General features: G+C 44.6%; 1 protein-coding gene across 1 annotated transcript; it reads left to right on the top strand.

The window, feature by feature from the left end:
* Positions 1-1,993: 1,993 nt before the first annotated feature.
* On the top strand, positions 1,994-9,410 carry BSX (brain specific homeobox). The gene is made up of 3 exons (XM_023644180.2): positions 1,994-2,402; positions 4,411-4,607; positions 5,640-9,410. The coding sequence occupies exons 1-3, from the start codon at positions 2,141-2,143 to the stop codon at positions 5,877-5,879; spliced, it is 699 nt and encodes a 232-aa protein (XP_023499948.1). The 5' UTR covers positions 1,994-2,140; the 3' UTR covers positions 5,880-9,410.
* Positions 9,411-16,052: the final 6,642 nt, after the last annotated feature.

Here is a 16,052-nt window from a genome sequence, read left to right as displayed (position 1 = left end):
CTGAGGCCAATGTTCAATTTTATACCCACCAAACTCTCAATAGCCGTTCAGCCTTTTACTATCTTAAGAGGCAGGACAGGGGCCGGCCTGGTGGTGCAGCGGTTAAATGCGCACGTTCTGCTTCCTGGAGGAGGCCCGGGGTTCGCAGGTTCGGATCCCTGTGCGGACCTGGCACTGCTTGGCAAAAGCCATGCTGTGGTAGGAGTCCCATCTATAAAGTAGAGGAAGATGGGCATGGATGTTAGCTCAGGGCCAGTCTTCCTCAGCAAAAAGAGGAGGATTGACAGTCGTTAGCGCAGGGCTAATTTTCCTCAAAACAAAAAAAAAGGCAGGACAGCTTGGTTTTCACTCACTGGGTACCATAGTCCTTCACTGGGAGTGGGGTGGACGTGGGTGAAGTGTGGACGGTCAGCCCAAGAACCTCTCCATGAGTCTCCTCTGTGTCCCTTTAGCCCTGCGGGAGATGACTGGACCAGGGCTAAGGACTAAGGAAGACTGCTGGAAGTCTACCATTTTCCCTGTCCGTGGCTGCCTGCTCTCCGGTCTCCAGTTCTTACCATTATAAACTTTTTTAAAAATCACATTTTAGACTCCAGGACAAAGCATTCTGATTTTGTTTAGATGCCTAGTTGCCAAGATCTTATTTTAAAGTTATTTTCCCCCTTCTCCTCCGTCCTCTCACTCTCCTCGTCTATTTACCATTTACCAGTTCATCCGTATGGAACATGATGCTCCCACTTCCCGGAGCACTGTAGTTTGGGGCATAATTGATTCGGGTAATTAATTTGTTCTACCTGCTAGATGAGATGGAAATCCTACCCGTGCGCCCAAGGATTAGCACTTGGCTTTCTAACACCTCCTCTAATTATCTAATAGCATGGGTTGTGAGGACTCAGTCTCTATTAAAACACTTTTACTATTAGCAGTAGTGATTGGAATTGTGATGACGACTAGATTTCAACAAATTAGAGCTTAAAAATGGGGAGATGGAAGAGAAGTGGCTTCTTTTAATTTCCCTGAGTTTAACATCAATAATTAGAGCAATTTTCGGAGATGCGAGCCGAAATTACCCCTGCTGTGCTGTAGATGATCACCTTAATTTTAGCAAATTGACTCCAGGGAAATAAATGTGACAGATTTAGAAAAAGACAAACAGAAAAAAACCCAAAAGATTGGGAGAAAGGGAAGTGAAAAGCAAGGCTGGGAAAGCGAATAGGAGGCAAAATCTGGTACAATTATTTCAGGAGGCTAGGGTTGAAAAGGGGTAGTATAGCAGAAATAGCAAGCCTGGTGAGTGGAATGAGGAGGAAGTAATGGAAATCTGAGAGGAGGCGGAGGCTGGCAGTGAGATGTAACTCTGGACATATTTACACAGACCAAATTACTTGACTAATGTAGATATAACTTTCTTCCCACCACTCTCCATAACTGAGGTAAAGAATGTTATGATCATCGTCAACATTTTATTTATTTACCTCAACAATCCAGTCATCTCTCAGACTTCAACTTAAACTGACTAGCATAAATGGACTCTCTTTCGCCTCACTTCTCCTCTTCTCCTTTTTTCTACTATCATTTCTCTAATGTTTAAAAACCCAGGCCCAAGTGCCGAAATAAGTGCCTTATCCTTATTTCTTTGGGGCTCTTTAAATGCCTTCTTCTCTCTAAAGAGGAGTTTGTCAGACGACAGAGACTTTTTTTTTTTTTTTTTTTTAAGACGGCTGGGAACAAAGCAGCTCCCGCAGTGGCGGGGCAGAAATTGAGGTCGAGAGAGCTGGGAGGAGCAAGAACCCGACCCGCTCCGCTCTCCCCGGGCCTGGCCGGAGATATTCAGCACAGCGGACAGCTCCCTGCCCCGCCCCAGCCCAAGGCACCCTCCCCTCCGCCGCTGGCAGCCTTGCCATTGGCTCTCCTGGCTCCCCTCTCCAAGCTGCCAATTCTCCTACACATAGACCCAACCTACCCAGGAGCTTGTCTTCTCGCCTCTCCAGCGCCCGGGGTAGCCCAGGCCAGGGAGAGAGCCGCGGGGATCTGAGCCTCGGAGGGTGGTTGTCGGCTCTCGACCAGCTTTGCTGAGACGCTTCCTGCCTCTTACACTCCGTCCCCAGCCCTTGCCCTGTGGCAGGCGCTCGGGCTCAAGATGAATCTCAACTTCACCTCCCCTCTACACCCGGCGTCTTCTCAGAGGCCCACGTCCTTCTTCATCGAAGACATCCTGCTGCACAAGCCCAAGCCACTAAGGGAGGTGGCCCCTGACCATTTCGCCAGCTCTCTGGCCTCCCGGGTGCCTCTGCTAGACTATGGCTATCCCCTCATGCCCACACCCACCCTCCTGGCTCCTCATCCCCATCACCCTCTGCATAAGGGAGATCACCACCACCCTTATTTCCTCACCACCTCGGGTAAGTAATAGGGGCCTCAAGATACGGGAATGGAAAAAGCAGGACTTCCAGCGCAGACCCTATACCTGTGATGGAACCAGAACTGGCTTAGCCTGGGTTGGCAGCATCCTTCGCTAAGTGACAGTGGAAGGTTGGGAATATAGCTGAGAACACGGGGAGCTCCCTTGAGGCGTGCCAACCCATGGGGATAATTCGTGGTCCCTCCAACTCTTTCTAATGGAGGAAATGTGCCTAGCCAAGAGGTGGCAGAAGTTTTGATGATATTCTTGGTGGGCAGTGCTCAGTCTCCTTTTTCGTGGTCTTCCTGACCACTTTGGTCCAGCTCTTAATCCCAATTCTCTGCCTCTCTCTGCTCTGAGGGAGACCTGTGACCACACTATCATCCTATGGATCAGAACTCAACTTTCCAGCTCAAAAGCTTGAAAGGCTCCAATGGTTCCAGCTCTCTCCTCCCAGGCGCTGAGCATTCACTGATACTGTGGGGGCTTAGTAGTGAAGGAGGGTTTGGAAAATTTTGAGGACTGAAGGTTTGGGCTAGACTGAATAAGGGAGAAAGGGTAAGACAAAATGAGGGAAAGATGTGGCTCCTCTTTAACCCTCTTCATTTCTAACATCTAGCATTTAACTCACAATCTTGGGCTTGGCTGCCCTCCTCTGCCCCAGTTGCTGGCATCGTTGAAGCCCAGTGCCAAAGTATTTTGATTTCCCAGGCATGGCAAGGAGCTGGGGCCAGCAAAGTCTGGTTGGGACAGGGAGACGCACAGAAATACCCAGGTTTTTTCTGCCTTTCTCTGAAAGGCCACATTCACGCTTTCATCTCCGGCATTTTCATTCCAGCCAGAATAGAATAATTTGTTGAGTCCAGATGCAGAGCAGAGCTGGAAAAACAACCTGGCAGGGGCTATGGAAAGACTTGAGACAGTTTGTGAAATGTGGGCACTGGAATCCACGACAAAAGCTAAAAGTGTGTGTAAAACGGTAAAAGCCAGACTCTGGGACACTGGGTTGGAAGCGTGATTATAAAGTCGACGTCTGCATCTCGGCTTTGGCATTAGCTTCATCACCCAGCCAGCCATAGTCTCTATTGGGCTGCACGCATGTTCTTCCCAAATAGCGCAGCCAAAGCCTGTGATACTGAAACTGCTAATTTTGTTTTGTTTTTTTACCCTGGGATTGGCGAATATTGATGTCTGTGGCAGTTTGTCTGCCTGATTCGTCTTAGACACAGTAAAGCCTGCCAGAGTCAGGAAAGACAGAAGTCTCCCCCGACCCAGCCAGGGAAAAGCGCTTCAATCTTTCTGCTTGGGGTTGGCGGGAAAGAATGAGAAAAAGAATAAGGATGAGATTAGTGAGCGGGGTCCCCAGCGCAACCCAGAAACTGATAGCGAGACGTGCGAGGCGGGAATTGCCCCTCGGTTCTCGAGCCTGAGCCTCTCTGGATAAGAGTTTTGGTCTGTTCCCTTAGGCGGCAGGCGGGGACAATGGGGACGGCTGGGGAAAGAGAACGGTGCCTTTCAGTGAGGTTGGGAGGCAAGATCACATTCACGCCTTTATTACACCCAGAACAACACAGAATGTAGTCAGGGGTCTGGAAGATGCGGGCGTCGGGGGAGAGACAGTTCCTGGACCACCCAACGTTTGCAAGAAAACTTGGGGAGACGCAACAGAGGACAGGGCGCTGGCAGACGCTACGGAAGTCTCTCCGAGAAGACTTTTTTTTTAAGGCCTCTGGATCTATTTTATAATTTTCTTTTCCGTTTTACTTACTTTTTATTATTTGTATTTCTAGATGGCCTTTCCGATAAAGATGGCTAAACGCTATTCTTGCGATTTTTTTTTTTTCCTGCCCTGCAATTCCTGGGAGAAGGGCTCGAGGCGCTTTGGGGCGAGGTGGGGACTGGTGGAGGAAAGAGGCGGAGGGAGGCGCTGGGGACTAGGCTGGAGAGTGAAGCGGCGGTGGCTCCGGGGTGACTGGGCTCTGCCCACCTGGCTGGTCTTCTCTCTGCAGGGATGCCGGTCCCCGCGCTGTTCCCGCACCCCCAGCACACCGAGCTGCCGGGAAAGCACTGCCGTCGCCGCAAAGCTCGCACGGTTTTCTCGGACTCGCAGCTCTCCGGCCTGGAGAAGAGATTCGAGATCCAGCGGTACCTGTCCACGCCAGAGCGGGTGGAGCTGGCCACGGCCCTCAGCCTGTCCGAGACCCAGGTGGGCCGGAGGACAGGGAGGCCCTGATCTCTGCTTCACTCTCCTCTCCCCTCAACTCCTAACACATTCTGGACCCATGGCGGGCTTCTCCAGTGGGAATGACCCGGCTCCCTTTTATTCTAGGCGTCTCCAAAGATCCTTAGCAAAAGTACCGGTACCTCCAACCTCGTGTCGGACTTACCGAACCAAAATCTCTCGAGCCGTCTCTGGACGTAGAGGAGAGCCTCCTCGGGTGATTCTGATGATTATTCCGAGAACTATCATTTTTGTGCGTCCTCCACTCTCCGATCAGGGCAGTAACCCGCGTGAAACGTAAAATAAGACATTAGATGGGTTCTTGTCCTGAGAGAAGCCCACACAAGGAGTATTTTTTCTTATTTTAATCTCTCACATAGTTGCAAGGCTTCATCTCCTCCCCGCGCCCTCATAATTTAAGCCCCGTCTCTATTGCCCTGCCCTGTATGGAAGAACTGTTTATCTTCCTCCAGAGGCTATTCACCTGCAACCTCAGAACTCCACTCCCTCTGTCTTCTATTCCCTGTGCCTGGAAACCGAACGTGCGGTAAAATCAGCCCTCCCGGGCGCCAGTGATTTTCTCTCTGGTGAGAATTAGAACGTTTGATTCTCATTCTCCCGTCCTGCAGTCTTGCTGGACCGGGTATTTAGAGGTCGCAGAGGAACGTAAGTTGAAAGTAAAGGAGAGTCATTCGCGCAGCACTTACTCTTAGAAATTCTAATTGATAACAGCATTAGTATTTACTAACCACACCATTTTGATCCTCGTCGTTGTTTCGGGACAATTCCTTCTGGAGCCTTAGAATGTTTGCTTCTCATTCAACTTAAGACGATAACTTGTGAGCAGTTCAGGTGTGAATTAGCGAGGGTGAGACTGTCACAGCTCTTGGATGATTGGGCGCTTGGATGAATGGATGGCGGTCCGCTTTCCTAAACCCCACCAATCGCTCAGATCTTAGCTCAGAAACAATGAGTCTGAAGGAATGACGTGGTTAATTTTTTTCTCCCCGATATCAGGTGAAAACGTGGTTCCAGAACCGGCGGATGAAGCATAAAAAGCAGCTGAGGAAAAGTCAAGACGAGCCCAAAGCGCCCGATGGGCCCGAGAGCCCTGAGGGGAGCCCCCGCGGCCCAGAGGCCGCGCCTTCCGAGGCTCGGCTAGGCCTGTCCGCCGGCCCCTTCGTGCTGACCGAGCCGGAGGACGAGGTGGACATTGGGGACGAGGCGGAACTCGGCTCAGGGTCGCACGTGCTCTGAGCAGCTTGGCTGGGGAGGCTGGGAGGACACCGCGGGGCGGGGCGCCGGTCCCTCCCGGACCAGCAGACTCTGACTCCAGTCTTGGGGTGGGATCAGCTTCTGGAAGACAAACAAAACACACCCGTCAACTCTCCCACCGGTGCGGAGCCGGCGCGGCCTGCGGCTCGGCCTCACGCGCTCCCCCGGCTCCTGCTCCCTGCGTCCCTGCCCGAGGCGAGCGTGCCCGGGTGAGCCGATTCCCGCGCCCCGCGTCTTCAGCGGCGCACACTGGCACTTGGGCTCTTGGCTCTCTAATTCGGTGGGGGACGTTTTCTCCGCCGCGATCGCAGATCCCCCTCGGCCCTCACTTCTCAGTCATCTGCCCCCAGCTCCGTTGTCCAGGTTCTGCGGCCTCCCCACCCGAACCCTTTCCTTTCCTTGGGTAGACCGATTGGCTGCAGGTAAGGGACCGGGTGTCTGGGCCTTCCGCTCTGCTGGGATCCAGGCAGAACCACCGTCTGATCCTTAACACGTCCACGTCGGGACGGACTAGGGCGATGCTCGCCACTAACTTCCCACTCGGGTCCCTCCACCCCCATCTCTAACTCAAACACGAAGACGGCTCCCTTCTTCTCAGGGCGGCGCTTTCATCCACTCCCGTCACTGCTCCCCTCAAGAGCTCCCCTCTGCACCCTGGCACCCTTCCTGAGCTTGTGGCCGCCAGGCACCGGCCCTCTTTAGGCGCCCCTCTCCACCCCCCATACTGAGCGGCGCCCGCGCGCGGCGAGAAACTTGGGCAGAGAAAACCCACCGAGCAATTTCTGCTTCCCGACCTTGTTGCGCGCCTGCCCCGCAGCTCTTCCACGTCCCACGGGCTACTGATATTTTAAAAGTGAGTGTTCCTTGGGTTGTGTGCGGAAATGCTCATTTTCATTGCATTTTAGGGGATGCGGAGTTTTAGCAAGATTAAGACTAAAGGGGAATACGCATCCCTTTCCGGGCGTGCACCTTTTTGGGGACTGTTGAGGTGGGCAGGAGTCTGATTGGCCCAGCGCGTTGCTCCTCTCTCTCTCTCTGTCTCTCTCTCTCTCTCTCTCTCTCTTTCCCCTGGGAGGTCTCCTATTCTATTCCCAGATTTGCAGTCTCTTTAGATAATAAAGGGCTCGCCGGGCAAAACTGGGAACAAACACGAGTTTCCGGGAATCATTTGTTACTGCGTTCTCCCACGCGCACGCCCCCTCCCCTCCGCCCTAGGCAGTTTCCTGTTCTCGGTAGGAATGAACAGGGTTAATAACCTTTCGTTAACAGATCCTGTTTCCCCTACCACGATTTTTCTGTTTTTAATCGTTTAATAGTTTTGAGTTCCACCTACGTGGAAAAGGTCACCGCAAGTGGTATTTTTTGACTCTCAAATGCTGAAGGGACAGAGATCTCTTGATAGTTGGAGTTTGAAATTGTGTTAACGAATTGTATGACGACACTACATGCCCAGTACACTTATCAAATACAGGAGTCGTGCCAGAGGTGACCTTGTATTCCGGATCTTCCTTTCACTTTGGTTGTGTGTTTACGTAAGTGAGCCCAGGAAGCCTGGAAAACAGTGAGTGTGGCTAGGTGGAGTCCTGACTCTTGGGTTCTAATGATTAATAATAATTATATAGACCACAGTGGTGTGAGCTTGGGTTGTGTTATCTTTTTGGTTCCTTATTTCTCTAATAAGAGGATGGATCCTAAAGATGCTTTTAGGTCTAAGTTCTATGATTCTCTGAATGTAGCAGTAGGCATTTTTTTTTTTTTTACAGTAGGCTTATTTGGGGCAACATTAACTTAAGCAAAGATAAGTGTGAGAGTGAGACTTTTATCCATTCTGCATCATTTAGGAGGCAAAGCTATTGCTTTACTAACATAATCATTGTATAGCTGTTCGAACTTTCCGAAGTGCTCTTTACCAATCAATGATCTTGTGAGTCACAGGCAACAAGGATTATTTTTCCCCTTCATAGATAAAGAAATTGAGGTTTGGCAAGATTGAAGGGTTTATCCATGAAATCAGGACTAGCTAACAGCCAAAGCAGGACAAAAAATATCTCTTCTGACTCCTTGTTCATTTCTTTGCCCAATCCTCTTTGTTTTCCTTCGGTAACAATGCACTGGTTGGTATCTTGCCTCTATCACTTTGTAGGGACACCTCTCATTTATTTAGATTGTGTAGATGTGCTATTAAAAGAAAATCTAGGCCAGATTTCTCCTCTCCTTGTTCAGATAATGACACTAACATTTTAAGGCAGGAGTTTTTGCCAAATGCTTTACAATAAGACAAAAGACTTGGTTATAGAAAAAAAGTGATTTGTGAATAAGATGTTCCTGGTAACCTGGAAGGGAAGGTAGATACTATTATACAAAGGGAAAATCTCAAATTCTTCTAGGAAGAATAGCTACTCAAAGGAATTTGGGGGGAATCTTTAAAGTGAATAATAAACTTTAATTAGATGGTTAACAAAAGCCACAAAGCACTAGGCATTTATCTCTTCTGTCTTCATGAGAAGATGTCAGGGCTTATTTTGGGTCTAGGAGGAGCAGATTAGGTACATTCATGACCTTTTGAAAAGGCAAGTAAATAGGAAACATTGTTATCATAGGCACAGCTCTGCCTGCCTGGAAACAGAATGAACCCTGGAGCCCAGGGAATGGCTACCTGTGTCGTGGGTTCATGAGCATTAAGCGTGGGAAGATGCTCACTCTGCCGCATCATGGTCCTCCCTTTGTGGCTGTTCCTGGCTAGATCAGGTGGGAAGGGAAGAGCTCAGACCTGCAGCACCAGCCACACTGTCTATGGAACTGTTTTCTCATCAGACGGTATTTCCTGAAATTGATGGCAAACAATTCAATAGTAAAGTTCTCCTCGTTTCCTTTTCCTTTTTTTATACACAGGGGGTTACTGATGATAGTAGAAGATAGACATAATTTGGTCTCAATTTAATGTAACATGATGGCACTTTTCGTTTTGGGCCTTCAATACTGATCAAAGCCTCCATAGGCTGAAAAGACATTTTGTCTGAATTACCCAGGCTTTTGCTTCAACTCAGTTTTACTTGGTAGTGAAGATCTAACAAAAGCACGTTCATTGTGGTGTGTTAAAGAAAGAAAGACATAGGTCTGATTCTGAAGGGGTGAAAACATCTTAAAATAGCTAAGGTGGGCAAGTCATCCTACCTGGAATCCCAAATGTGGTAAATAATTTGTTCTGTATATGTTCTTAATGCTGTTTCCGATGGACTTCATTTCATGGATTCTCAAAGAGGGACTCTTGATAATATTGCTGCTCACATGACATAAAACCATAAGAAATGGACAACACACCATTCAGCCCAGTATTAGCTGATAGTGGCACTAAGACATGATTAATTGAAATCCATGACACCACTTCAAAAGACAGAGGGCTGGTTCTTGTCAATGTGTTTGCTAACTAGAGATATAGAGCTGTGAAGACACAGAGCAAGCAGAGTGCTTTCTGGTGCTAAGAGAATCGTGCAATAAACATATTTAGTTGAAGCAGTGACTCCCTGGTCTTCTTGAATTGGGCTCAATATATGTGCAAAAATAATGAGGTAATTGAAATATTTTATATTTATGTTATATTCTTGGCATCACATTTTAAAGAGCATGTTAAGCTAAAATTCACCCAGTATACAGGAACCTGGATAGTAAACATTGGAAAACAAGAAATAAAGGAAAGTGAGCTTTTCAGCTTGGGGAAGCAAAGCTTTGGGGAAGGGAGGAAGAGGAGATTAGCTATGGTAGTTGTATCTCAATGGTTGCACGGCTATTAAGTATCAAGGGATGTATCTATTCTGCCATGCCAAACAGAGCAGAACTGGAACCAATGGGTGGTTCCAGGGAAGCAGGCTTTGGAACAACATTTGAATACCTTCTACAGGGTGGGTACTGTGTTGTCCATCTATAGAACAGGCTACGTCCACAAAGCACTAAACACCTTCCTCTAGAAAAGTTTGAGCAGAAGCTAGAAGGCAGAATATTAGGGATGCTCTACTATGGAATTCTCTGTTAGCAGGAGGTTGGGCTAGATATCCTGTTTGGTTCTTTCTAACCCTTAAGATCCTAGTATTCTGTCTTTTTGTAGGAAAGGAACTATAAGTTCCAACTTATTAAAATTAAAGTTGTCTTCTCACTAAGAAGATTTCAGTTCATACACTCTAATTTAAGTAAGTATATCCATAACAATTAGAAGGATTAGGAGAAACAAGAAAAAGAGGAAAAGGATATTCCTTTATTCATTAAAGAAGTACCAAACACCTCATTCTAGAAAGTAAGTGAATACAAAATGATGTTCCACTGCGTTAAGGACCCAGATATAGTCAGGAGGGAATTGTCAGTGTCAGAAGAGACATTTAACAAAATCTGAGCCCTTTGTTTTATAAGTGAAGAAATTAAGATCCAGATGTAATGAATGCCTTACCGATGTCAAATAGACAGTGGCAGAATTAAGGCTAGAAGCCAATTTTAATTATCACACCTTACCACTGATTAATGTTGTGATAAAAGTCATTGTATTATGTGGAGGAGAGGATTTTGCATAGCAATTTTGGATGTAAAATTAAAAAAACATTTCGTTGGAAATTATCTAGTAAAATCTTATATCAATTTATGGAAAAACTTCTGATTAAGAGCAATCTGAGACTTGAATTGGCTTTCCTAGGAGGTACTGAGTCCTTTAGCCTTGTTTCTACTCAAGCCAAGGTTGAATAAACACTTGCTGGGATGTTTTAGAAGAGGTTCATATATCCAATAGGATGAGCTAAATTATCTCTAAGCTATTTAAAATCTCTACATTTCTCTATTCTAAAAATTTTTTCGTAATCTCCTTTAGTTACAGACGAGGTAACAGAGAGAGATTGACTTGCCCAATATTACATGACCTAATAATTTGGTGAGTTACAGAATTAATACCTATAGAAGTCAGAGATAATTCCAGTAAATATTTAGGAGTGAGATGAAGATTTGAAACGATTCCTATATTTTCTCTCCGGTTACATTTTCTCCATTGTATTTGCTGGTTTTAATCTCCTCTCCACAGACAGATTTCCTTTCAATTTTATTTACTCCTTCCCTCTTAGAATTCCCAGTGTGTATGCCGGATAACCTTTCTTCTGTAATTTTATTTATAATAATTCTGTGAGCCTTCTTTTATCACTCTTTATAATGTTGTGGAGCCACAATCAGATTTGGCATCGTAGCCACTGGCTAGATGGCTTGGTTTAGAGACTTAAATTCTAATCTTACTTTTGCTAATGATTATGTTACTTCTCTTACTTGGCATTTGAAAAATGAGGAGAGTGCCCTATAAGTCAGTTAAGAGTGGTGAGGGGGTGTGAGATAAGAGATCTAGAAGTACCTACTGTGAGATCTTGAATGGAAAGTGCGAGAGGAAGATAAAGGAATTACAATATAGATCTAAAATATTAGTTTGCTCCTTGCTATAACTGTAACAACATGGTTCACTAAAAGTTAGCCTGGTGCTCCATCACCATCTTTATGAGGGGGTTGTTATGTCTCTTTCCAAGGAATTTTGTTTTTTTTAATAACTTTATTTATTTTCTCTTTGTCATTATTCTACTGCGTGAACTCAGAGAGGACACATGAGCCCAGAGCTACATAGGATGCTTCAACTGAGGATGTTTCATTGAGGATGCTTCAATTACAATATTCCTTTTCCTCACCCTTACCTGTTCCACCCCATCCTGCCCCAGGGTTTCTGTTATCCTACTTGATGACAGACGGAATACTACACAGGGAGAGAAGTTAGAATTCAAATTCATGCATACCCTCTTAAGAGACAAAGAATTGCCTGTGATTCCAGTACAGAATCTACCAGGGACATCCAAGATTTAACCTTCCTTCTGAAGCTTTTTACAAGAATTCTTTAGTTTAAAAAAGGCACACCTTATGAATCTATCTCTGTGACAAGAATAAATGAAGAGTTGTTTAGAAATATTGAGTAATATAGTCCTTGTGGATTATTGAACATTTCTACCATCCATTCTCTCCCTAGCCTCCCCCCATGGCTATAGATAATGGAGTAATTAAGTATACTTACCAATATTCTAGCCAGAAGTCAAAGAATGGCCAAATAGTCTATTACTCCTCAGTGCTTGACTTGGGAAGATCAATAAACTATAGAAAGGAATGGGAATAGGGATAGAAGGGTGGCTCCTTATCCTGAGTTTCAAGTGGGAATGATTTACAAGCTAAAAGCAGGGAATGAATACTGCATACTTGTTCTGCTCTTTTCCCATCTGTTTTTTTTTCTCTTCCAATTCCTAAGTTCTATAATTTTATTTTTAGAGATCTGAGTTTTCTCACTTACCCATGCACATTGTTTAAAGAGTTAAATAGTTCCACAAGGATTATTTAAAAAGGCAGCAGTCCCCTGCCCTCTTCCCTATTTTGTTCACCACAGAGGCAACCAGTTTCCATTTTTGGATGATTATTTTGGTATCTACCTTCATGTTTCTAAATGATTTCACTGAATTGCTGCTCTTTGGTATTTCTATTTTAAGAATTATCTAGTACTTCATACTATAAAAGATGTACTTCTCTTTCTCCCACCACATACATGCACCCTCCCTATCTCTCCTCATTATTGTAATTTTAATTAGATCATTATGATATGTATGTGCAATTCTGAGCTAAGCCAGGTAATCAACTATGATTACTTTTCTTTTTCTGCAAGACTTCTTGTTTTTCTTGGAATTAATATTTGTCTTACTTTATTCTTATTTTTAATGTACTTGTGACTCATTTAACTCTAAACTCTTCACCATTTGTCTATATCCCCCTCCCAAGTATCATATATTCTTAACGTTCCGTTTTCCCGAATAAATCTGTCCCAGAGCCTCTGGTCTGCCCCACTCTGGATTCTATGTCAGTGCATCTCCCTTCCCCCTCATCTGGGGATTCCTTTCCTCTTACTCGTGTTTCCTTTATCTTTTTCTTGGCGGAGAACAGTCTCCTGTAGCTTCCTGAATGGTAAACGTTTTGGATCATCCTTGTCTAAAGCATATCTTATTTCTAGTCTCATGCTTTATTAGTATTTTGGCTAAGTATGGAATTCTAAGTTGGAAATCGTTATTGAATACTTTGGAATCATTTTGAAGATATCATTCAATTGAGGATTTTAGCTTCCAGTTGCTATTGTAGAGTCTAAAGCCATTTTGATCCTTGATTCTTCGTGTATCCTGTTTTATTCATTTGTTTTCCTTTTTGGAAGCTCGTAGGATACCCTCTTTCTAGCTAGTGTACTGAGATTTTACAATTATGTGCCTTGGTTGGAGGTCTATTTTCACCCGCTGTTCTGGATACTCACTTGGCTCTTTCAATGAGAAGACTCATTTCTTTCAGTTATGGGAAAGTTTTTTGAATTAATTCTTTGATGATTTCTATTGCTGTTTATGTTTGTTTTTTTTATGGAACTCCTCTTACTTGGATTTTTTTACCTCCTGGATTTATCCTCTAAATTTATTATTGTTTTGCCTCTTTGCTCTGCTTTCTGGGAAAATTCCTCAATGGTATCTTCTAACCTTTGTGGTTTTTTTTTTTCCTGAGGAAGATTAGCCCTAAGCTAACATCTGCTGCCAATTCTCCTCTTTTCGCTGAGGAAGACTGGCTCCGAGCTAACATCCATACCCATCTTCCTCTATTTTATGTGGGATGCCTACCATATGATGGCCCGAGAAGTGGTGCATAGGTCCACACCTGGCATCTGAACCAGCAAACCCCAGGCTGCTGAAGTGGAATGTACGCACTTAACTGCTGCACCACTGGGCCAGCCCCTAAACTTTGGGTATTTAAAAATATTTCTGCTACCATATTTCTAATTCACAAGATCTCTTTTAATTTTCTTATCTTCCTGCTTCTTTTTAATGATGTCCTGTATAATATTCTCAGATGTTTGGGAATCCATGGTTGTCCGCTCGTTTAAGTATGAGAAATGAGAAAGCTAATAGGATGTTATGAATACACGAGCGGGACTTGTTGACTGTGAGCTCTATTATAGGATGACATGGCTGAATTCTTTAGTTGGAGAACCTCTGAGGTCAGACGTTTTAGATCTTTTATTTTGGGCTGATCAGATTCCCCAGAGAAGTGTTTTCCGAACTCCTGCTTGTAGGATGAAAGCCCAACATTCTGGGAGCCAAGTGGCGGAAGAGGACCAGAGGTCTCTATATTGTGTGTGTAGTGAACACACATGTTCACTGTTGACTGTTTCCAGTACTCTGCCTCCTAACAGAGCCGGTTGTCCTTCACTCCAGAGACACCGTTCTGCCGTCTTCAGAGGGTGGAGCAGTCTTTAACTGGGCTGGTGGAGGGGCAGCCATCCTTCGTTTAGCCCCTTCACCTTTTTCACCCCTACTTCCAGAGGTAATTGACACTATCAATTCCTAAGCATTTTGGATATCCGATAGTGTAAATCAGATTGATTCTTGGATGTCCTCTTTGCTAGGTTAGAATTTAGTATTTTTGGAGTCTGCCATTTTTTTTTTGACAACTCATTCATCTGCTTCCAGTTTTCAAAATTTTGTTACTGTTGTCCCTCTTCCTTTTCTCCCTGTTCTTTTATGCTCATGACTTTAAAAAACCCTTAACGTGAATTTAGTGGGGGCTCGCCAAGGGAGTGAAATAGATGGGTGTGTTTAGTCTACTGCATTTATCCAGAAACCTCATGATTTGAATTTAATGTTATTTATTGAGACTTTTACAGTCAGTGATGGAGGCGTTGGTCTTTACCTTGGTGTTTCTTTTATGTAACTGAATTTGTCGAGGTTCAGGAGCATGGCATTGTCATTAGAACAGATTAAAAGGCTGACTTCATTGCCAAAGCACAGAATACCCCTTCCTACCACCTATTGAGTGATACACTGCCAACGGCTTGGGAGCAGCCAGTTTGAGAGCGTTGGAAGCTACAGTTAGTCCTTCAGAATCTTTGTGGAAGGTCCTGAATAGTTTTACAGGATATTCTTAGAAATTTCAAGGTGAGGAAATTTGTGTTATTTCATTTTCCTTGGTCTCAGATTAATTTGAAACCTAGGTCCCTAATTCTTTGAGTAGAGAAACAGAAAGGATAAACAGAGAGAGCAAGACAGAGCTACAGACACACACACACTCAGACACATGCACACATGCTCCTAAGAAGAATGATGCAAACAGGACAGGGAGAATTGGAAGATGATCAATTAAGACATTAAGTGTTTTGTGACACATGGACGCATCTGCATTTTGCCCTGATAACAAGGCCATCAGCTCATTTTCAGAGGGCTGCTGCCTTCTTTAGCTCAATCCTCAGATCAAAGCAAAACTGTCTGCTTGTATTTTCCAATCAGAATGGGGATGCTAATTTATACTCCTTAATGTGTGATGGTAAGAGACTCCTTCAATTAACTGAATTCTATAGCCAGCAAAATAAAAGGTATACAAAGAGGCGCAGGCTGGAAGAGCCGAAATTCTCATTAAATCAAAAGGTCCAGTATTCATTACCTCGTGCATCTGAGGCTAAACACTAAATATGGGGACCATCAAAGGAGGTTTAATGGGTTAAATTGAGAATATAATCTAATTAAAATATTAGCCATGGCTAAATAGTTCTTTGATATTCATCTAAAGGCTTCATTAAAAATAGGTGCTTGAGGTTTGTATGATAGGAGATTATCAATTTTAAGTAGAGACAACAAATTTAGGGACTTCATCAGCACTGCTTCAAAGTGTCACCATCGTGTGGAAGTAGAGGAAATGGGCAAAGACATCACTGCCAGGTGAGTGGGTTGGAGATACGAGGTAAGGTTAACCAGGCTTCATGATAGTGATTTTGATAGTTGCCTGGATGGCAAAAAAGAAAGCATAAGGATTAATTTGGGAGACAAATTTGCCACAGAGGAAAGAGTACATTTGGAGCCCAAATTATTTAGTGTAGACATCTACCTTAGTTTTATTCATTGGATATTCATTCTGTTCTCTTATTTCCTTTTCCTGTGTAGACAGCTTCCCAAAGGATAACTGATTATACTTTTTGGATTTTCAATTTCTGAAGGTTATTTTCCCCAGTGTCAAATTTTCACCATAAGGATATATCCTATTTAAATATTTCTTGCAAAAGCTTGGGACTTTGGTGACAGAGGGTAC

The sequence above is a fragment of the Equus caballus genome, chromosome 7 (genome assembly GCF_041296265.1).
Source record: "Equus caballus isolate H_3958 breed thoroughbred chromosome 7, TB-T2T, whole genome shotgun sequence".
Taxonomy (NCBI): Eukaryota; Metazoa; Chordata; class Mammalia; order Perissodactyla; family Equidae; genus Equus; species Equus caballus.
The sequence above is the reverse complement of the archived record's forward strand: the minus strand, read 5'-3'. Positions and strand labels throughout refer to the sequence as shown.